Source organism: Squalius cephalus, assembly GCF_949319135.1.
Source record: "Squalius cephalus genome assembly, chromosome: 2".
Lineage (NCBI taxonomy): Eukaryota > Metazoa > Chordata > Actinopteri > Cypriniformes > Leuciscidae > Squalius > Squalius cephalus.
In genome coordinates, this window is record NC_137123.1 from 52408341 (window position 1) to 52426324 (window position 17984).

General features: G+C 37.1%; 1 protein-coding gene across 3 annotated transcripts in view; it reads right to left on the reverse strand.

The window, feature by feature from the left end:
* Positions 1–17984, reverse strand: part of tusc3 (tumor suppressor candidate 3) — a 100597-nt gene that overhangs the window by 57404 nt on the left and 25209 nt on the right. For all 3 annotated transcript variants that reach the window (XM_079898780.1, XM_079898778.1, XM_079898779.1), the window contains exons 2-3: positions 3165–3334; positions 1067–1184 (exon numbers count right to left, since the gene is read on the reverse strand). In XM_079898780.1, the coding sequence (XP_079754906.1) occupies positions 1067–1184; positions 3165–3331 (285 nt within the window). In that variant the 5' untranslated portion in view covers positions 3332–3334. The remainder of the gene's footprint in view (positions 1–1066; positions 1185–3164; positions 3335–17984) is intronic.

Consider the following 17984-nt stretch of genomic DNA (forward strand, 5'->3'; position numbering starts at 1 on the left):
CTTCTAGATCCTGTTTAGATATGGCTTCTTTTTTGACCTATAGAGTTTTAGCTGGCAACGGCGAATGGCACGGTGGATTGTGTTCACCGACAATGTTTTCTGGAAGTATTCCTGAGCCCATTTTGTGATTTCCATTACAGTAGCATTGCTGTATGTGATGCAGTGCCGTCTAAGGGCCTGAAGATCACGGGCATCCAGTATGGTTTTCCGGCCTTGACCCTTACGCACAGAGATTGTTCCAGATTCTCTGAATCTTTGGATGATATTATGCACTGTAGATGATGATAACTTCAAACTCTTTGCAATTTTTCTCTGAGAAACTCCTTTCTGATATTGCTCCACTATTTTTCGCCGCAGCATTGGGGGAATTGGTGATCCTCTGCCCATCTTGACTTCTGAGAGACACTGCCACTCTGAGAGGCTCTTTTTATACCCAATCATGTTGCCAATTGACCTAATAAGTTGCAAATTGGTCCTCCAGCTGTTCCTTATATGTACATTTAACTTTTCCGGCCTCTTATTGCTACCTGTCCCAACTTTTTTGGAATGTGTAGCTCTCATGAAATCCAAAATGAGCCAATATTTGGCATGACATTTCAAAATGTCTCACTTTCAACATTTGATATGTTATCTGTATTCTATTGTGAATAAAATATAAGTTTATGAGATTTGTAAATTATTCCATTCCTTTTTTACTCTCAATTTGTACAGTGTCCCAACTTTTTCTGATTTGGGGTTGTATTAATAAACAGCAATATTTAACTACATACATTAAAATAAATTAAATTCATGTAAAATACCATGTGAGTGATAATTTTTATATGCCATTAAAGGTATTTAAAAAATATATGACAATATTAGATTTTTTGCTGTCAATTTTGAAGTGAATTCAACATTTAAATAATTTGAAGGAACCAAGGACACTGTGCAGGCCTGGAAATCACTGTAAAATTCCCTGATATGCCTGTTTTCTCTCTGCAGGGCCCTCTGCATGAACCAAATCGCTAAACAGACCAGACCAAATCCATGTGAATGAGAGATAAAGAGAGAGGAGTTGAATGTTTACCTGTTGAAAGACGTCAGCGCCCTCATCATAATCCACAACCGTGAAGAAGAGTTTGTTAGAGAAGGCCGAAGAGTATCGCCAGGAGTTAGCCAGAACCTGATACTCCTCATTAGCTTGCCTATGAGAGAAAGACATTTTCAGAAGCAGAGAGACAGACAGAGAGAGAGTAAGATATTACTCATTAGAAGAAAGCTTGCAAACCAAAAGAAGCCAACAAGAAGGACTTCATTACAAGAGTGTCATCTCACTGTTACTTATTACAGTGATTGCTGTTTATTCCACACTAGGTGGACAGTATAAAGAGAACAAGAGAATAAAAGATAAGCAGACAATGCTGCTAATTAGGTATCTGTTCTTTCGCAGACGCAACAAAAACATCCACCTGCCAGTTCCTGGCAATTGTCACTGTGTTGTCCACCACAAATACATAAACTAACAGAATTTAAACATTGATGAAATAGGATCAAAAGCACTCACATCACTTCAAAGAGCTCATGTTTTTCCCCATATACTCGCATAGACAAACCACACATATCAAGTGAGAGTTAATTTGGATTTCAAACCCTGCACATAAATAAGTCTTATTTCGGGTTACATGCTGCACCTCCAGGTCACCACTTTCCGTAAGGGCCAAATCCAGATAACAGACACTCCCATCTTAGTAAACTCTACAGGGATCCCAATGCCCTCTGGATCAGTTTATGAAAGGATAGGCATCCCATGTTAATAATTGTAACTTAAACATTGTTCAGAAAACAAATATCATCCAAATAGTGCTAAATAAACATGCATTTACAGATTGAAAGCGTCCGGTTTAAAGACTTGTTAAATGCATCAATAAACTAAATGTACCCATAAACATCAATAAAGCAGAGCACTCTGCAGGTAGTAAAAACAAACATGTTTAAATATGCATGATTATACACATTAATGTTTCATGTAATGCTGAGTGTCCATTTTTAAAAAGCGAGGGCCGAGCTGACGTTAACTGATCTGTCATTGAGACTTTACTGCAGTCAAAAGTGCTCTGGAGAGCAAAGTCCTTCGGGACATGGGTAAAATGGCATTTCATGAACACCTTTGGGGAGATGACAAAAAGCACAGCACTGACTCGGTATTTGAGAAGCAATTCCTGTTCTCTGATTATGACATTTAAGACTATTCCCCCCCCCCATGCTATTTAAGATAGCCTACTTAACGACTTTGTACAGCCTTCAATTCAAAGTGACTAAGACATTTTGAAACTTTTAAGGACCCTTGGACAACATACAGGCATGAAAGTGAGGTTGAGTGACTAGTTGATTTAAGAAATATGTCTGAATCTATATGGATGTAGCAACAATACTATAGTGGGGATGAATTTAAAGACTTTTCCATGCAAACTATCAACCGGCTAAAGTTACAGATAGACTGTTCAACTTCTAGTCAATTAGTCAACCATTGTTACCTATTCCTACAGTATTCAAGACAAAATAATGAAGGGAGAAAGTAATCAATTAAGAATTGACAGGGATGGGGATTGAGGGCAAATAAGGAGGAAAAAATGAGAATATACATAAACATGTGATTTGAGTAGACAGCAGATAATTAAAAAAGCATTAGGGGTCACGTTGACGTAATCGGGTGACTGGACGCTTAAAGGTCGATCTGCTTTAAATTAACTTCCTCTATTTTGGTAGCACACATGACTGTTCCAGTCCGTTATCTTTATTCAATGAAGCTGGTAGATGATGTTCTGAATTCTGAATAGGACTAGAGTGAGTGGTTCACACTCCGAGGTTTGATATTCAGCTGAGGAACACGACTGTACGAGCACGGAGTCATTTTAGCCAACGATTGAAGGATAATGAGGGGAGAGATGGATGTGAGGTGAGTGGATGGGGGCTAAGTAGCTGTCGTGGGATAAATAGATGGGAATGATGTCTGGAATGAGGCTGCTTGGGAATAGACAGATGTAGGAAGCTCTCCGGTGGTGCTCTGGGGCAGATCAAATCTTAATATATGTCCGTGTTTACGCCCCCGGTGTTATTGTTTTACTTCAGTAAATACAGCATTATACCTGTGGACAGACACTAAAAGATGAATGTGTGTGTCTCACCTGCAGACAGAACATTGTCTCTGGGGTTGTAGCGCGGTGAACATCACAATAACGGAATAGTTCCGGGGTGGAGCTTTGACGAACCGCCGGAACTTATCCCCGTTCATACGGATCACAGAACGCCGGGAACTCCACTCCATCATTTGCTCCACCTTCTCTGCCAGCATGTTCTAGAAGAAACAGATAGGGATAGAGACAAGTACAGAGTTGCGTACTGTCCAGATACTAAAGAATCTTTGCACTAACATAACAAATTCTCCAAGCAAACAGAAAAAAAAAAAAAAAAACATAAGCCAACATAAGCAACTTGTCCTTCATAAAACAAATTAACAACAACAACAAAAAAATGTCAGGTCAGGATAGGAAGCTGAACTGATCTTTAACTGCAAAAGGCAACATCCTATTTCTTTTTTTGTTTACACTCAAAGAAAGACATTCTGTAAATGTCACCACAAAGATTGGTTGTTGACGGAAAAATGCATGGCTAAAGGAAATACTAGGTGGCACACGATAAGTTCAATACGATCTCAGGGCAGGAGTTGTCTAGTGGTGCACTCTATATTAGGATAGTTAACCATTTCTATAGCAGCTCAGCCATCACACAAATAGCACTCCGCATACGAGCTTGACCTTCAATTTATTTGAATAGTTTCCTGAAGTGTTGTTATTGTTAACTAAAAGTAAAACTACAACTTTTTTTTTTTCCATTTATTAAAATAAATCTGAAATAAAACAAATTATTATATGAAAATCAAGTCAGAAATGGTGCACTTGTAACTAACTGAAATAAAAAGTTGAAGTTGTAAAATTATTAAACTAAAACGGAAATAAAGCTAAATGGAAATATATAAAAAAAAAACTAAATTACTAAAACTTAAACCAAAAATAAATCAAATAAAAGCCCATTCAAAATATGAATACTAAAACAACACTGGCTTGCCCTTGGTTTAAACCTTTCGAAAAAAGCTCACATAATTTTGCAATGTGTCATGCATGATTTTTATAATCATTTTATTTCCACTATATTGTATTTTAATGGAAAATAAGCAAGTAGGCTGCATGTGAAGGCAGAACGAGAGCACACACATATATTAAGGGCATGCCGTATAACATAGGACCTCAATTTCCACTTTTCATTCCATCATTAAATTAAGAACAAGGTCAAAGAACAGATGTGACAATCTCTTTACTTCTGTCCTTCATAACGCTCTGCTTTTATCCTTGCACACAGGTGTGCAAACCCAAGAACTTAGAATTCGAGATTGATCAAAGCTCATTTAGGTTATTTAATGCTTAAGTCACTTTTGAAACCTTTAAATGGAGTCAAATATAAATATGCTCAATTTTGAGTTCATGTTCACTTTAAATAAATTGGTCACTTATTACATGCGTTCCATGCCACAGTGAAATTTAATTGCACGCACCAAATAACACTAATGCACAACATGCACTTTCTAATGAAATTGCGGGAAAGCATACAGAAGGTAATGCTATAATATTATGTATGTGTAATGTGTCAGTGCTAGCAGGACAGTAAATTAGTTTCTACAACACTTTTGGCTCGAGATTGTGTACCCCAAAAATATACACTACTTTATCCTACTACACATTCTATGCCCCAATGCCCTGTTTCTTGTTCTCATCTTCCCCCTCTTTTTCCTCCATCCCTCTCTCTTTTATCATCAGCAATAATTTGTCTTTTATATATTTGTGTCCTGCTTTTTTTCCTGCCCAAAGTTGACAACACTTCAGATGTTATGGCTCTGGGCACACATTTGTTTAAAAGGATGATCAGAGGAGTGTGTAAACTCAAGGGCACGTTGCATTATTTAGCTGCATTTGTTGTGGACTGGAAGAGTCTGACAGAAAGGAGGCAAGTGATGGCTCTGTCAGTGAGCCCAAATTGAAACATTGAGCGGAGGTCACCCCAGGCTTGACAAGATAGATGTTTGTTAGCACTGGAAAGGAAGTAGGCAAAAAAAGCACTATTCATGCAGTTCAACATATCCTTGCCATCTCTTCTGTTTTGCTGTCCGAGGAATATGCTATAAAGCAGGGATGCACCGAAATGAAAATTCTGGGCCGAAACGGAAACCGAAAATTCTGTATGCACTTGGCCGAAAACCGAAAATGACTTAAAATAAAAATGATTAATTTATTATTTTAAATTAGTTTTTTTTTTATATATAATTATATTATTATTAAACTTTTTTTAATAAATTCAATAATTTAATGAATCTGAATAAAAAAAAAAATTCAATCCAATAAAATAATCGGACAGAAAATAGGCCTATATATATTAAAATAATATTAAATATCAATATATTATATCAATATATTATTCTTAATTCAGTTCTATGCAGCAGAATCAGATTATCAGAATAAAGTAGTCCTACAAAGCTATTATCAGTGTGCAGATTTCAGTGAACTAGAGGATAGCGTAATTTTACCAGCGTTGCCCAGCACGACTATACACACCATGTTACAGCACACTATGGCTATTGCAAACAGAAACAAGTCCAGATAAATTTCATGTCGGCACGTTTTTTGGCGGACATTTCTGGTGAGCGTGAACGGTACATGCGTTTGGGCCGTGAGTGACTGAGCATCCCTAATATAAAGTAATGCAAGTGATGGTGTGGGGGGTTGAGGGTAGGGGCAATGTAATGTTTGTGTGGGAACATATAACTTTTAAAATAAAAAAAGCAAGAGTTATACATTTCCATGACACTAGGCTGTAACACACCAAGCCAACATCAAAGAACTAGTGGCGATGAAAGCAGACTGTATTGTTGCATTGCATTTGTCTGGGCCAAAAAGAGCTAGAACGTATGCTTCTGCATGAGAAGAAATAACTTTCTGTAACAGCAGGTGCCAGTAGTCTGTATTCCTCATTCTAAAGGGAAATCAGAACTAGGGCTGTGTCCGAAATCGCCCCCTATACCCCCATTCACTATTCCCTACATTAGTCCACTAATATAATTCACTTAAGGGAGTGAATAGAAAAGAGACACTGAGTGGGCTGGAAGGGCAGCCGTTTTTGCGTAGTTTGTGCTTGCTGTTTAATAATTCTTTGAAACTTTTGTGAACTGGCAGGTCCAGTAGTAAGATGAAACGAATTATCTTGAACTTTGTCATGGAAACGATGTATAAACCTTAATTAAACTGTTTAATAATCAATTAAAAAGGAATTTATACGTGTATGATATTATGTTATACCCACATTGGACGATTTGTTTTGGCTTGCAACTCTCATAGCATTATGGGTATTCTTTAGCCGTTGAGCGTACATCGGTTGTACACTCGTTATTGCGGAGCATCGTGGGATTGAACGAGTTCACTCAATAACGTCCACTATTGTTTCGGACACAACTACAAATGGCTGTCCCCTCAAATACTGCAGTGCTTCGCCTGTGCTTCCCCCCCAATATAGTCCCAAGTCAATATCTGCCTAGGAAATCGCCTAGTCTTAATCTGCATTGCTATTTGTACTCATTGTGATTATGCAGGCCACAAGAAGTAATTGTTTTTTTTGTTTTTTTTTTTTATATTACTTTTACTCATGACATGCTAGCTGGCAACAAAGGATTCCATTCATTATGCTAAGCTATCGGCGGCGCTGCCAAACTAAAACAATGCATGCACTGAGACAAAAATGCGTTTGTCCACCTATCTAAATGTAGGAAAGACGGTGAATAAGCCCTATTTCAAAAAACGGTGGAGTGTTCCTTTAAAGGAAAAAAAATTTAAATAATAAACTAACTCCATAGCTGATTCCATTGCAGTTTCCCCCAGTAGTGGGCACTCGTGCAACGTAAGCAATGACATACATCCGAGTGAACGAGACGGAGGGAAGTTAGCGAGTGAAGGGCATGACCATTTTGGACTGGAACGCAGCACTGGAATGCAGCGCTTGCTTATTTTGAATATGAATCATGTTCCACAGTTGGTCTCCACTTTCTTCATTCCAGACGTTCATGATGTTATGAAAATACTCTAGTATTGGAATGCTCAGATAAGATGAAGGTGTAAAATTAGAAGAGCCTTTTGTTTGTGCTCTGGTGACTTCATTGTTTGCTTGCTTTTGTCACTTCTGTTTTTCTTATCGTGCACTGGTTCACTTAGCTGAACAGCGGAGTGGTCTCTCTCAACAACAGCTCTGATGCTGATTCAACATTCTCAATCGACCGAAAAGCTGCCCATGGTGGTGTGAATCGTGTCAACGGTGTGAAACACACCGCAAAAACTTGGCTGACAGATACTATATCTGCCGACCCGACATCACAGCCTTTACAGTCCTAGACCAGAGGTATCTGATTCTAGATAGGGACACAATCCTACAGAAGTTAGCGCCATTTGTAATTTTTTTCTGAGAGTGAACGAGCCGAAGAGTTCTGATGTGTCAAGAGTTTGAATGTGTACTGTTAGGTGTGCCTCCAGGACAGGGTTGGGAAACACTGACCTAGACGTTACAAAACCGGGAGCTCGTCCGGGTTTGTGCAACGACATAGATCCCTATGGAATTGCTGATTAAATGAAATATCTCAGCACAAATAGTGCTCATGTGCTGAACACACAAACACACACACATACACAATGATCTGAACATGTCATTTCTCCTCCTGTCTCTTTATGCGCTTGTCAGTTTTCTTTAGGGAAATGAGGAAAAAAAGGGTTTCCACCCACAATGTCCAAACAGCTTGGCTGTCAGTTTAGCTGTCAATCAGACCGGCATTAATGATGTGCTGTACTGACCACGATGTGAAGGACCAGCCAAGCGTAGAGGAAAAGAGAGGAACAATGTCCAAAGTACAAAGACTGTTTCCTCACGTTTGATTCCTCAGATATTACAAGTTTGATTCCTCAGATGTTTCTTTCCATCCTTCCTTCATTCTATTCTATTATATTCATCCTGCTCTTAATTCCCTCATAAAAGGGGGACCATTCAGTCATTCTCAAGAACAGGAAAAGCCAAATGCGTCTAGCAGGTGTCTAAAGAATAAATCTTACCATTGAGAGCTTTTATTTTAATAATCTCCTGTCTCGCTTTCTCCAGCTCACCTTCAGCAGGTGCTTTGTTTAGGTGATGTGACAGATGTTGTTGACAGCTTGTCCCTAAGGTGGGCCTTGCTGAAGGAGACAAAGCATATCTTCCATCATCGGCATTGTTTGCGTATACGTGTGCGTGGGTTCCGCTTAAAGAGTAGGATAATGTCAAGTGTAGACTGCATTCTTTAGAAAATACCCTTCTGAGGCATCTTTTTGGATTGATTATCATTAAAACTGTATAGTTAGAATTCTTTCGACCAGATATTTTAGAGAGAATTGTGGAATTCAGAAATATAGACATTTTGTCCAACATTCTAAATGATGTGGTGCAGATCTTACACTGCCCTGCCCAGCAAGAGTGGATGGTGCAAAATAATAGGACAACACTGCAAGAGGACCTGTTGCACTTCCCTGCAAGATTGGTGAAAAGTTTTCAGAAATTGTAAGGGCAAATTAACACTGAAGTGTCTCACGGACAAGAGAATGAATGCTACTACAACAATGAAGATTCTAGAATCCAGTCAAGGTCCTGATTTTAAAACAATCAAAATCTCAAAGAACTATTTGGAAATGGCACATACTGTTAAAAACAAAACAAAAACAGATGTTGGCTGATTTACATTTTGGTTTTCCAAGGTGAAAGTGGGCAGCTCTTGGCTGAGATTTATTCAATATGTTCATTATGTTCAAACATATTGTTATTTGTTTCTTTCCCTTATGATTTTGGGGTGAAATGTTACGTCAATGCAAAAACCTGGCTTTTATTCCCAGGGTAACAAACACATAAAATAAACAAACATGCATTGAAATGCATTGGTATTACATTTATTGGTTATACAATAATAGTATAAGCAATGATAGTTGTATCAATACAATTCAAAGCATTAAAAGTGTACTTTGAAATGAATTCACTTTGAATAACAGCATCTACTGAATAAAAATATTACAATACCCTTTCTAAACCATCTAATCATCATTTCTTCCTTACCCTCTTAAATCCCTTCAAAAGATCTTGAACAAAAAGCTTTGTGTCAATGTGGCTACAATAACAGACTGAAATACAAAGAGAAAGACACATACTTAGATAGACACATCCCACATGCTTATTTTCAAATATATATATATTTGGTTTTTTTTAAAGTTGAATGAGAATGACACAAACCTGTGGAGAAAATTTTCCGACATCATGCCGGCATTCTGACACTGGACATTTAGAAAAAGCCTCTCACACCTCAACAAAGGCCTTGTGTCCTGACAGGTGGTGTTGCCACAGGACCAGACAAGCTACGGGATTACAGCGAGGCTAATTGTCGCCACTGTGACTTCTTCTAGAAGCGCTGTCAAGAAGGACTGGTGGAGTGAGATAAGGGAGAGACAATGTGGGGTGTGGATTGAGAAGCTGAGTGAAATAATCTTTAACTCTCACTACCTACACCTGCCTCTGATATAAGACATTACCCATGATCCTGTTCAGCAAGTAAAAGGACACTCACGTTCACAACCAAAAATTTGGCAAAGACGTGTCCACTGGTCTGTTGGGGTCCATCAAATTAAAATTACAACAGATGAAAGAAAAAAAAAAAGACAAATGCAAATTCCTAAAGTAATGTGGAAATATGGCATAAATGGGTTAATAAGGAAGGTGTTCAATGCACTATGATGAGTCTATCATAATTGTACTGTTTTCAAGGGGGGCTAATATACAAAAAAAAAAAAAAATCATTTTTCACATGAAAAAAGGACTTTCAAGTTCTCAAACAACATCGAAATAAAGCCTTTTTATTTTGGAATCATTTTGGAATTGGATTTTACTAAGTATTCTTTATTTAACATGAATCAGAATGTGTGTTAATTATAAAAAAATGTAATATTTTATCTTAATGGTCCGAAAAATAGGTCTTGTTTGTTTTATGTAAAAAATAAAAATACATATATACACACACACATACATACATACATACATACATACACATACACACTTACACATATACACTACCGTTCAAAAGTTTGGGGTCAGTAAGATTTTTTAATGTTTTTAAAAGAAGTATCTTCTGCTCACCAAGGCTGCATTTATTTGATAAAAAACAATAAAAAAAAAACAGTAATATTGTGAAATATTATGACAATTTAAAATGACTGTTTTCTATTTTAATATATTTTAAACTGTAATTTATTCCTGTGATCAAAGCTGAATTTTCAGCATCATTACTCCAGTCTTCAGTGTCACATGATCCTTCAGAAACATTCATTATTATTATCAATGTTGAAAACAGTTGTGTACAAATGTTTTTCAAAATTCTTTGATGAATAGAAAGTTCAAAAGAGCAGCATTTATTTAAAATAGAATATTTTCTAACATTATAAATGTCTTTACTGTAACTTTTGATCAGTTTAACTCATCCTTGATGAATAAAAGTATTGATTTCTTTTATTTCTTTCCCCCAAAAATAAAAGTAAAATTCTTACTGACCCCAAACTTTTGAACGGTAGTGTTTAATGTTACAAAAGCTTTAGATTTCAGATAAATGCTGTTCTTTTGAACTTTCTATTCATCATAACATCATGAAATAAAAATATAAATAACTGTTTTCAACACTGATAATAATCATAAATGTTTCTTGAGCATCAAATCATCATATTAGAATGATTTCTGAAGGATCATGTGACACTGAAGACTGGAGTAATGATGCTGAAAATTCAGCTTTGATCACAGGAAGAAATTACAATTAACTACTGTACATATTCACATAGAAAACAGCTGTTTTAAATTTGAATAATATTTCACAATATTACTGTTTTTGTGCTGAGCAGAAGATACTTAACAACATTAAAAATCTTACTGACCCCAAACTTTTGAACGGTAGTGTACATACATACACACAATTGAAAAAAAAAAAAAAAAAAAAAAAAAAAAAACTTAAAATGTAACTATTTTCCCCTCTCTGCTTCTCCTTAACTTTATCTCTCTCTCTCTTTCTCTCTCTGTAGCTCTAGTAGTTTTTTTCGGAGGCCACATACTGCGCTGGGACATCTGTATCCCTGCTGTCATCGAACGAGACTAAGTCTGTCTCATTAATCTCTCTCTCTATTCACAACACTTACCGTCTGCTTTTTTAACCCTCCACACACACACACACACACTTAGCATGGCATCCATCGCTCCCCAATGCCATGCACACAGCCAATACATAATCATCACCTCAGCTCCACAAGACATGACTCAAAATGTGATTTGTGGTGGTATCAGAATGTGGGCTCATGAATATGCAGGAGATGCAGAAGGAAACCTGGTGTGAGAGTTTGCCGGGACAGTGGGAAGAGATCTACATTGAATATCAATGAAGGACCCTTTTTGCGGAAACAGTTATGGAGTTTCGTACAAGTTTCTGATCACAATGCAGTTTTGCAGATACTTTACAACGGTCCCCTGCTCAATTTGGGGAGTGGATCTTGATCATAAAGTGTCTAAATTTAGTAAACGAAGGCCGCTGAAGACCAACGGTGATGAAAGGGTGGCGCTAGAGAACCGGAGACCATTTTCCTTCTCTTTTGTTTCCGCAGCACGAGCGGAGGGAATGAAAAGAGGCTGATCATGGCTTTAGAATTCCCCAGTGAATGAGGGCATTTTCACATTGGCATGGAATGAGTCCACACATCCATAGAGGCGCATGCTTAGAGAGCACACACAAACGCAGAGGAAATGATGAGGAGAAATGCAATAAGGAAACAGGAGTGAGATTCCATTCCACTTTGACCAAACCAGTGTGACTGATGATCTGCGTGATTGCAAACACACACACACAGCATACACACAGGTACACTTTTTCCAAAGGGCTTGTGGAAGGGTTAAAGGCTAAATGAAACAATTCAACATGTTATCTTTCAAGAGACAGCACAACCCCCATTTCACCCCTCTTTCGTTTTGTCCCCATGTGAAAAGAGAAAGGGAATAAAAAACCTTGCACCTCTTTTCACTCAAATGGTGTCAAAAGGATGGAGGACACAGGTGCTTCATACAAGACCAGACATGACTTTACCACTCCACTGAACATCAAAAATCCCTTTCCAAAACTCAAAAACTCAAAATTAAGCAGGCTACGGCTGCAACAATAAATTTGGTAACACTTACAATAAGGTTTCATTAGATAACATCAGTTAACTATGTTAGTTAACATGAATAACACTTCTATAGCATTTATTAATCTTAGTTAATGTTAATTTCAACATTTACTAATACATTATTAAAATGAAAAGTTGTACTTGTTAATATTAGTTAATGCACTGTGAACTAACATTCATTAACAAATATTAACACAGATTAACAAATACTGTAACAAATGTATTGCTCATTGTTATTTTATTTTAATAATGAGACCTTATTGTATTGTAGTTTGGGAACAGTGAGACTTTGTGAATGTTTTTGAAAGTCAACAATACATTTTTGATTCAAAATTCTGTAAAGCCATAAATTATGAAATGTTATTACAAGTTCAAATACAATATAATGTATTCCTGTGATGGCAAAGCTGAATTTTCAGAAGCCAGTTTTCAGTGTCACATGACGACGATCCTTCAGAACTAATTATAATTTGTTGATATGGTCCTCAAGTAACATTTCATATTATTTGCAATGTTGATAAAAAACAGTTGTGCGGCTTAATATCATTGTGGAAACCATTATCGATTTTCTAAGGATTCTTTGAGGAGTAGAAAGTTCAAAAGAACATTTATTTAAGATAGAAAACTTTTGTAACATTGTAAATATCTTTACTGTAACTTGATCGATTTTATTGTTTCTTTGTAGAATAAAAGTAAACATTTCTTTGAAAAAACAAACAAACAAAACATACTTCTGACCACAAACTTTTAAACAGCAGTGTACATAAAATAAATAAATACATAAATCCAAAATTTATTAAATGTTTACTTTTTAAATCTTGCAAGCGAAACACCATAATTCATAATACTGTAAGTACCAGCAGGACTATATCTTTAAAGAATTACATCCATAAAGCTTGAGGAAAGTTGATGCATTAATGTACAGAGTGATACTGACTTTCATTGCACAAACTGCTCAACGTAATAATTATATACATTGTTTCGTTTCTATACTCCTATATTTTGCATTACTACATTACTTTATTTTGTAACATTGCTGCATAGCATACATTATGTAGACTTTCCATATAATTTGCGTATTGTTGGAAGGAAAGCATCGGGCAAAAATGTACTGTAGAATACCTAATTAATCAAAGAAGTAATCGCTTCTCTAAAAACTGTCACCTTAAAATGAGGAAATGTAAATGAGTCGTTTCACCCATCTTGTGGGGAGTAAATGAGCATCTAGTTCTGTTCTTTGAAAACTTTCATTGTGTAAGAACTTGTGTAATGACTAACATAGTGGCAGCAGTGTTTTTCAGATTAATGGCGTGCGTGTGGTAATTGATATGCCAACTCCAGCTGCTCCTGTTAAATAAAAATATAAATAAACAAACAGTAGGGTGTCTAGAATCAATGGATGTCTTACTTTAGATCACTCCATTAACAGATGTGGTAGTGAAATGCTAAATCTATCCGTTTATTTCTCTCTTATCTAACGGCTTGTGCAGGTTTTACTTTGTTGGTAGAACTTTTTTTTTTCTATTATATAAACAGACAATCACTTTATTCTGCTACAATCAGGGCTCCAGATAAAATGAATTCCTTGGGAGCCAATGGCTCCGAAAATTAAACGCTTAGAAGACAAATGACTTTTTTCGCCACCAAATTGCATAATCAAAATAGTCTAGATTTCGGATATCCCAATTTAGAAGTTTATTCCGACCGTCGTCACATGCTCACTTTAGGCTTGCAGTATAAATTATGAAGATTCATGATCAACATTCCACCAGGAAATGTCTCACATTCTGAAAAAGCCTTATTTACACCAAACTATTTTTTTCCACATTTTGCCACTGTTACCAAGAAATCTAAAGATAGACTGATAGCCAATAAAATAAACTTTCAAATACGTTTTAGTGTGACGCTAAAAGGAAATAATCTTTAGTTTAGTTAAATTTAGTACATTTGTGACCTTTTCACAGCCTGAATCCATGTAAAACCCCTTTATCCATCTATCCTTTTCCACTACCTTTTAAGAGTTCACTCTCTCACGCTATGATTTAAACTCTCTTCTAACCCTCCTCTATTCTTTCTTCTGCTTCCAAAGTCTGATTGCAAAGCTTGAAGAAAAACTGGACATGGTGCTATTTCATATCAGGATCAATCTCATTATGCTCCAGCCCTTTGGCAGGCCCACACATTGTGGATGATATAATACTCCTCCTGTGTGCCCCGATCTTGGCTTTCATGGGCGAAGGAGCTTATCTAGGATCTGCAAACCTTGGTTCAATTTGCTCTTCACAATGTAAGCATAAACTCTGACATGATCCAGTAAAAGCACAGCAGTTCTGATCTTACAGAGAGCTGGATGGGTAATGTCAGCTTTAGCTCAGTGAGTGTGTCTATTACGGGTGGGCGGTATAACCAAAATCTTATCACTGTATGAATAATTTTATTACACAGTAAAGGTATACATTACAATATTCCTAATTTTGCTTTAAATTGAACCCGAATTATATAACCATAGTACAGTCTGACTTTAGCAATAGATTACTTATTAGTTTATTGTAGTTAGTATGACTATTAGGGAAAACTAAATGATGGGACAAAATGGCTAAGCATTCCAATACGCTGGATAACCTGTGGCGGTTCGTCAGGGGAGGCAAGGAAGGCACAGCCTACCCAAAATTTTATTTCAGAATGTGTATTTCTTGTTTGTAATTTCACCTCTGTAAGTGTAACCACCGCGTGCTTCTTCCCAGAACGTGCTGAATCTGCAAAACGTGAGTCTGAGGGGATTGAGAAAGGGAGGGGAGGCATATCCATAGCCGGTGACCTGTGCCAATCACCATAGAGTATTTCACTTTTTAGCGATTAGGGGTGTTCAGAAAAGTAACATGGCAGAGGAGGCTAGCTTCCCTTGGTATATCAACCAATCATCAGCAAGACGTAAATTACATGATATAGAGCTGGTAAGTCCCGCCCCTTCCGGTAACCCCACTGGACCTCTAGATTGAAAAATCGTCAATGCAAGTGAATGGGAGAAAATAATTATTTTCTGGTCCCGTTTGAATTGTGCCATGAATGTGAACATAAGTTGTCTGTGAATTTTTTATATAATGTTTCGTGTGAAGAATCCTACAATTTAGCGGGTAGAAGTTTGATACGGTTAGACTTTGTGTGTGAGCACTTTGTGGACTACAACTCTTCGCTGCTTTCGACGCATTTGAAACGTCACCACCATTTGCACACGAACACTAGCTCACGGATCCCGCTAAACATGGCTGTGTCTTTGGTGCACTTCACCGCCTTCTTTCAGGGAGAGGACAAAATCGTTGAGGTTGGCAAAAACCACGGGTAAGTCAACTTTATGGGGTGACGTCACATAGGCGACATGTAGTCTTTAGTTTACCATATACTGTCAAACTTGTAACATGAAACATTATATAAAAAATTCACAGACAACATATGTTCACATTCATGGCACAATTCAAACGGGACCAGAAAATAATTATTTTCTCCCATTCACTTGCATTGACGATTTTTCAATCTAGAGGTCCAGTGGGGTTTTACGGATGGGCGGGACTTACCAGCTCTATTAGTTTGAGCTTCTACCGCTGTAACTATGGAGAGTAGAGAGATTGAATATTTTGATTGCAAACTAATTTACAAAACTACCATTCAAACAACAGCTACAAATTAAAAATAAAGGAAGAGTTAAAAAAAGTTGGATATAGGCTACAGCAATCAGCTTCACTAAACGACCGAACGTGCTCTTTTAACACGGACATTTAAAAGGACAGAAGGATGGATTTTTTTTGCTTCAAGTGATAGGCTAGGACTAGGTGAGTGAACTTATATTTATATTGTCTTGATGTCCGTGTAGTTTTAATAAATATTCAGGTATTTAAGTAACCAAAAAAAGCCTTATTAAAGAGTTAGAGTTAGTGCTAAAATGTTGTGTGCCACCTCTATTTTAAAACCCACCAGCTGCCACTATGGATAACTACTTGAAGAAAACTAAAACAGAAATTGCTGATGGAGGACAGGTGACTGAGCAGACAAGTGTCACTCATTCAGAAGATTAGAACTCCCGATGTGAGCCGTCAGCTCTGCTGCAATTTGGAGCGGTTAGTCGGGCCTCCGCAGTGTGCTGGAAATTTCATTTCCAGTGACTGATGGTCAAACGTTCAGGCAAATGACTGGATTTCCCAAATGGAAAAAAAGCCACTGGAAAAATTCAATGAACATCAGAAAAGCAGCGTGTACGTTTCTGCAGGGTTAAAAATGAAAGGCCATCAACAGACACTTAAAACCGTAAGCGTAGCCACTCAAATAAGCAGTGAACACGCAAAGAGAGGATGAGAACAGATAATATCTAGGAAAAAAATAAAAATAAAAAAGCGAGACTTTGCTCTTCTGTTGTCGCTCTGATATTGCTCTTTGTGGCCACGATGAAATGGATGAATCAGAAAATCTGGGAAATCCCAGTTGCTGGATATAAGGGCCACTGATAACCAACTAATTAAAAGGCTATTTAAAAAGAGAGAGAGAGAGAGAGAGAGAGAGAGAGAGAGAGAGAGAGAGAGAGAGAGAGAGAGAGAGAGAGAGAGAGAGAGAAAGAGAGATAGAGAGAGAGAGAGAGAGAGAGAGAGAGAGAGAAAGAGAGAAAGAGAGATAGAGAAAGAGATCATTTAATTATGTTCATAGCAAGCACCAGAAAGAGATGATCAATATAATGGCTGGTCAGGTTAAAATTGACATTGTACAAAGAATACATGAAGCCAGAATTTTTGCCCTCATTGCGGATGAAACGCAAGACATAAGTAGGCATGAGCAAGCTGCAGTGGTTTAAGGCTCTGTCAACAGATTTTATCGAACTGACAGAACAGATGGTGAATATTTGGCCCTTCTTTGAAAGAATTTAATCTTGATATCTGTAACTTGAAAGCGCAACGTTACGATGGTGCGGCAAGTATGCGTGGAACCTACCGTGGTGTAGCTACACGCATTTTAAGCGAAAATCCACTAGTGATTTATGTCCATTGACACACGCATTTCCTCAACCTCTGCATTGTGGATGTCTGTCACACCAATACAGTTGTGTGACACATGCTGACCAATGTTCAATCTCTATAACTTCATCGAGGGGTCAGCAAAACAACATGTTGTTTTTGAGTCTTTGCGAGAACCTTTACCTATTTTCAGGTAAATCTACCACACTGAAATCTCTTAGTGACACAAGATGTCAGATGGCAATCCCATTCATTTCAGCATTTCAACAGTCTAAGTTCTAAGTCAACAAAATAAGTTTCAGCTAGGGGTGTAATGGTACGCAAAAATCACGGTTCGGTACGTACCTCGGTTTTAAAGTCACGGTTCGGTTTATTTTCGGTACAGTAAGGGAAAGAAATGCAAACATTAAACTGCAGGTTGTTTATTACTATAAACTTTTTTTTAACAATTTGTTTACACTTTTTTAAACACTTTTTAATAAAATATATATATATATAAAAAAAGAATAAGAAATAAAATACTGCTGCAAAGTTCTCCACTAAATAAAATACTCTCAGTCTCAAACCAATATCACATAATAAATTTAATGAAAAATATAAATAAATAACTATGATTACAGTGCAGCATTACCAATCCCAGCTAGTAGGCCTGCTC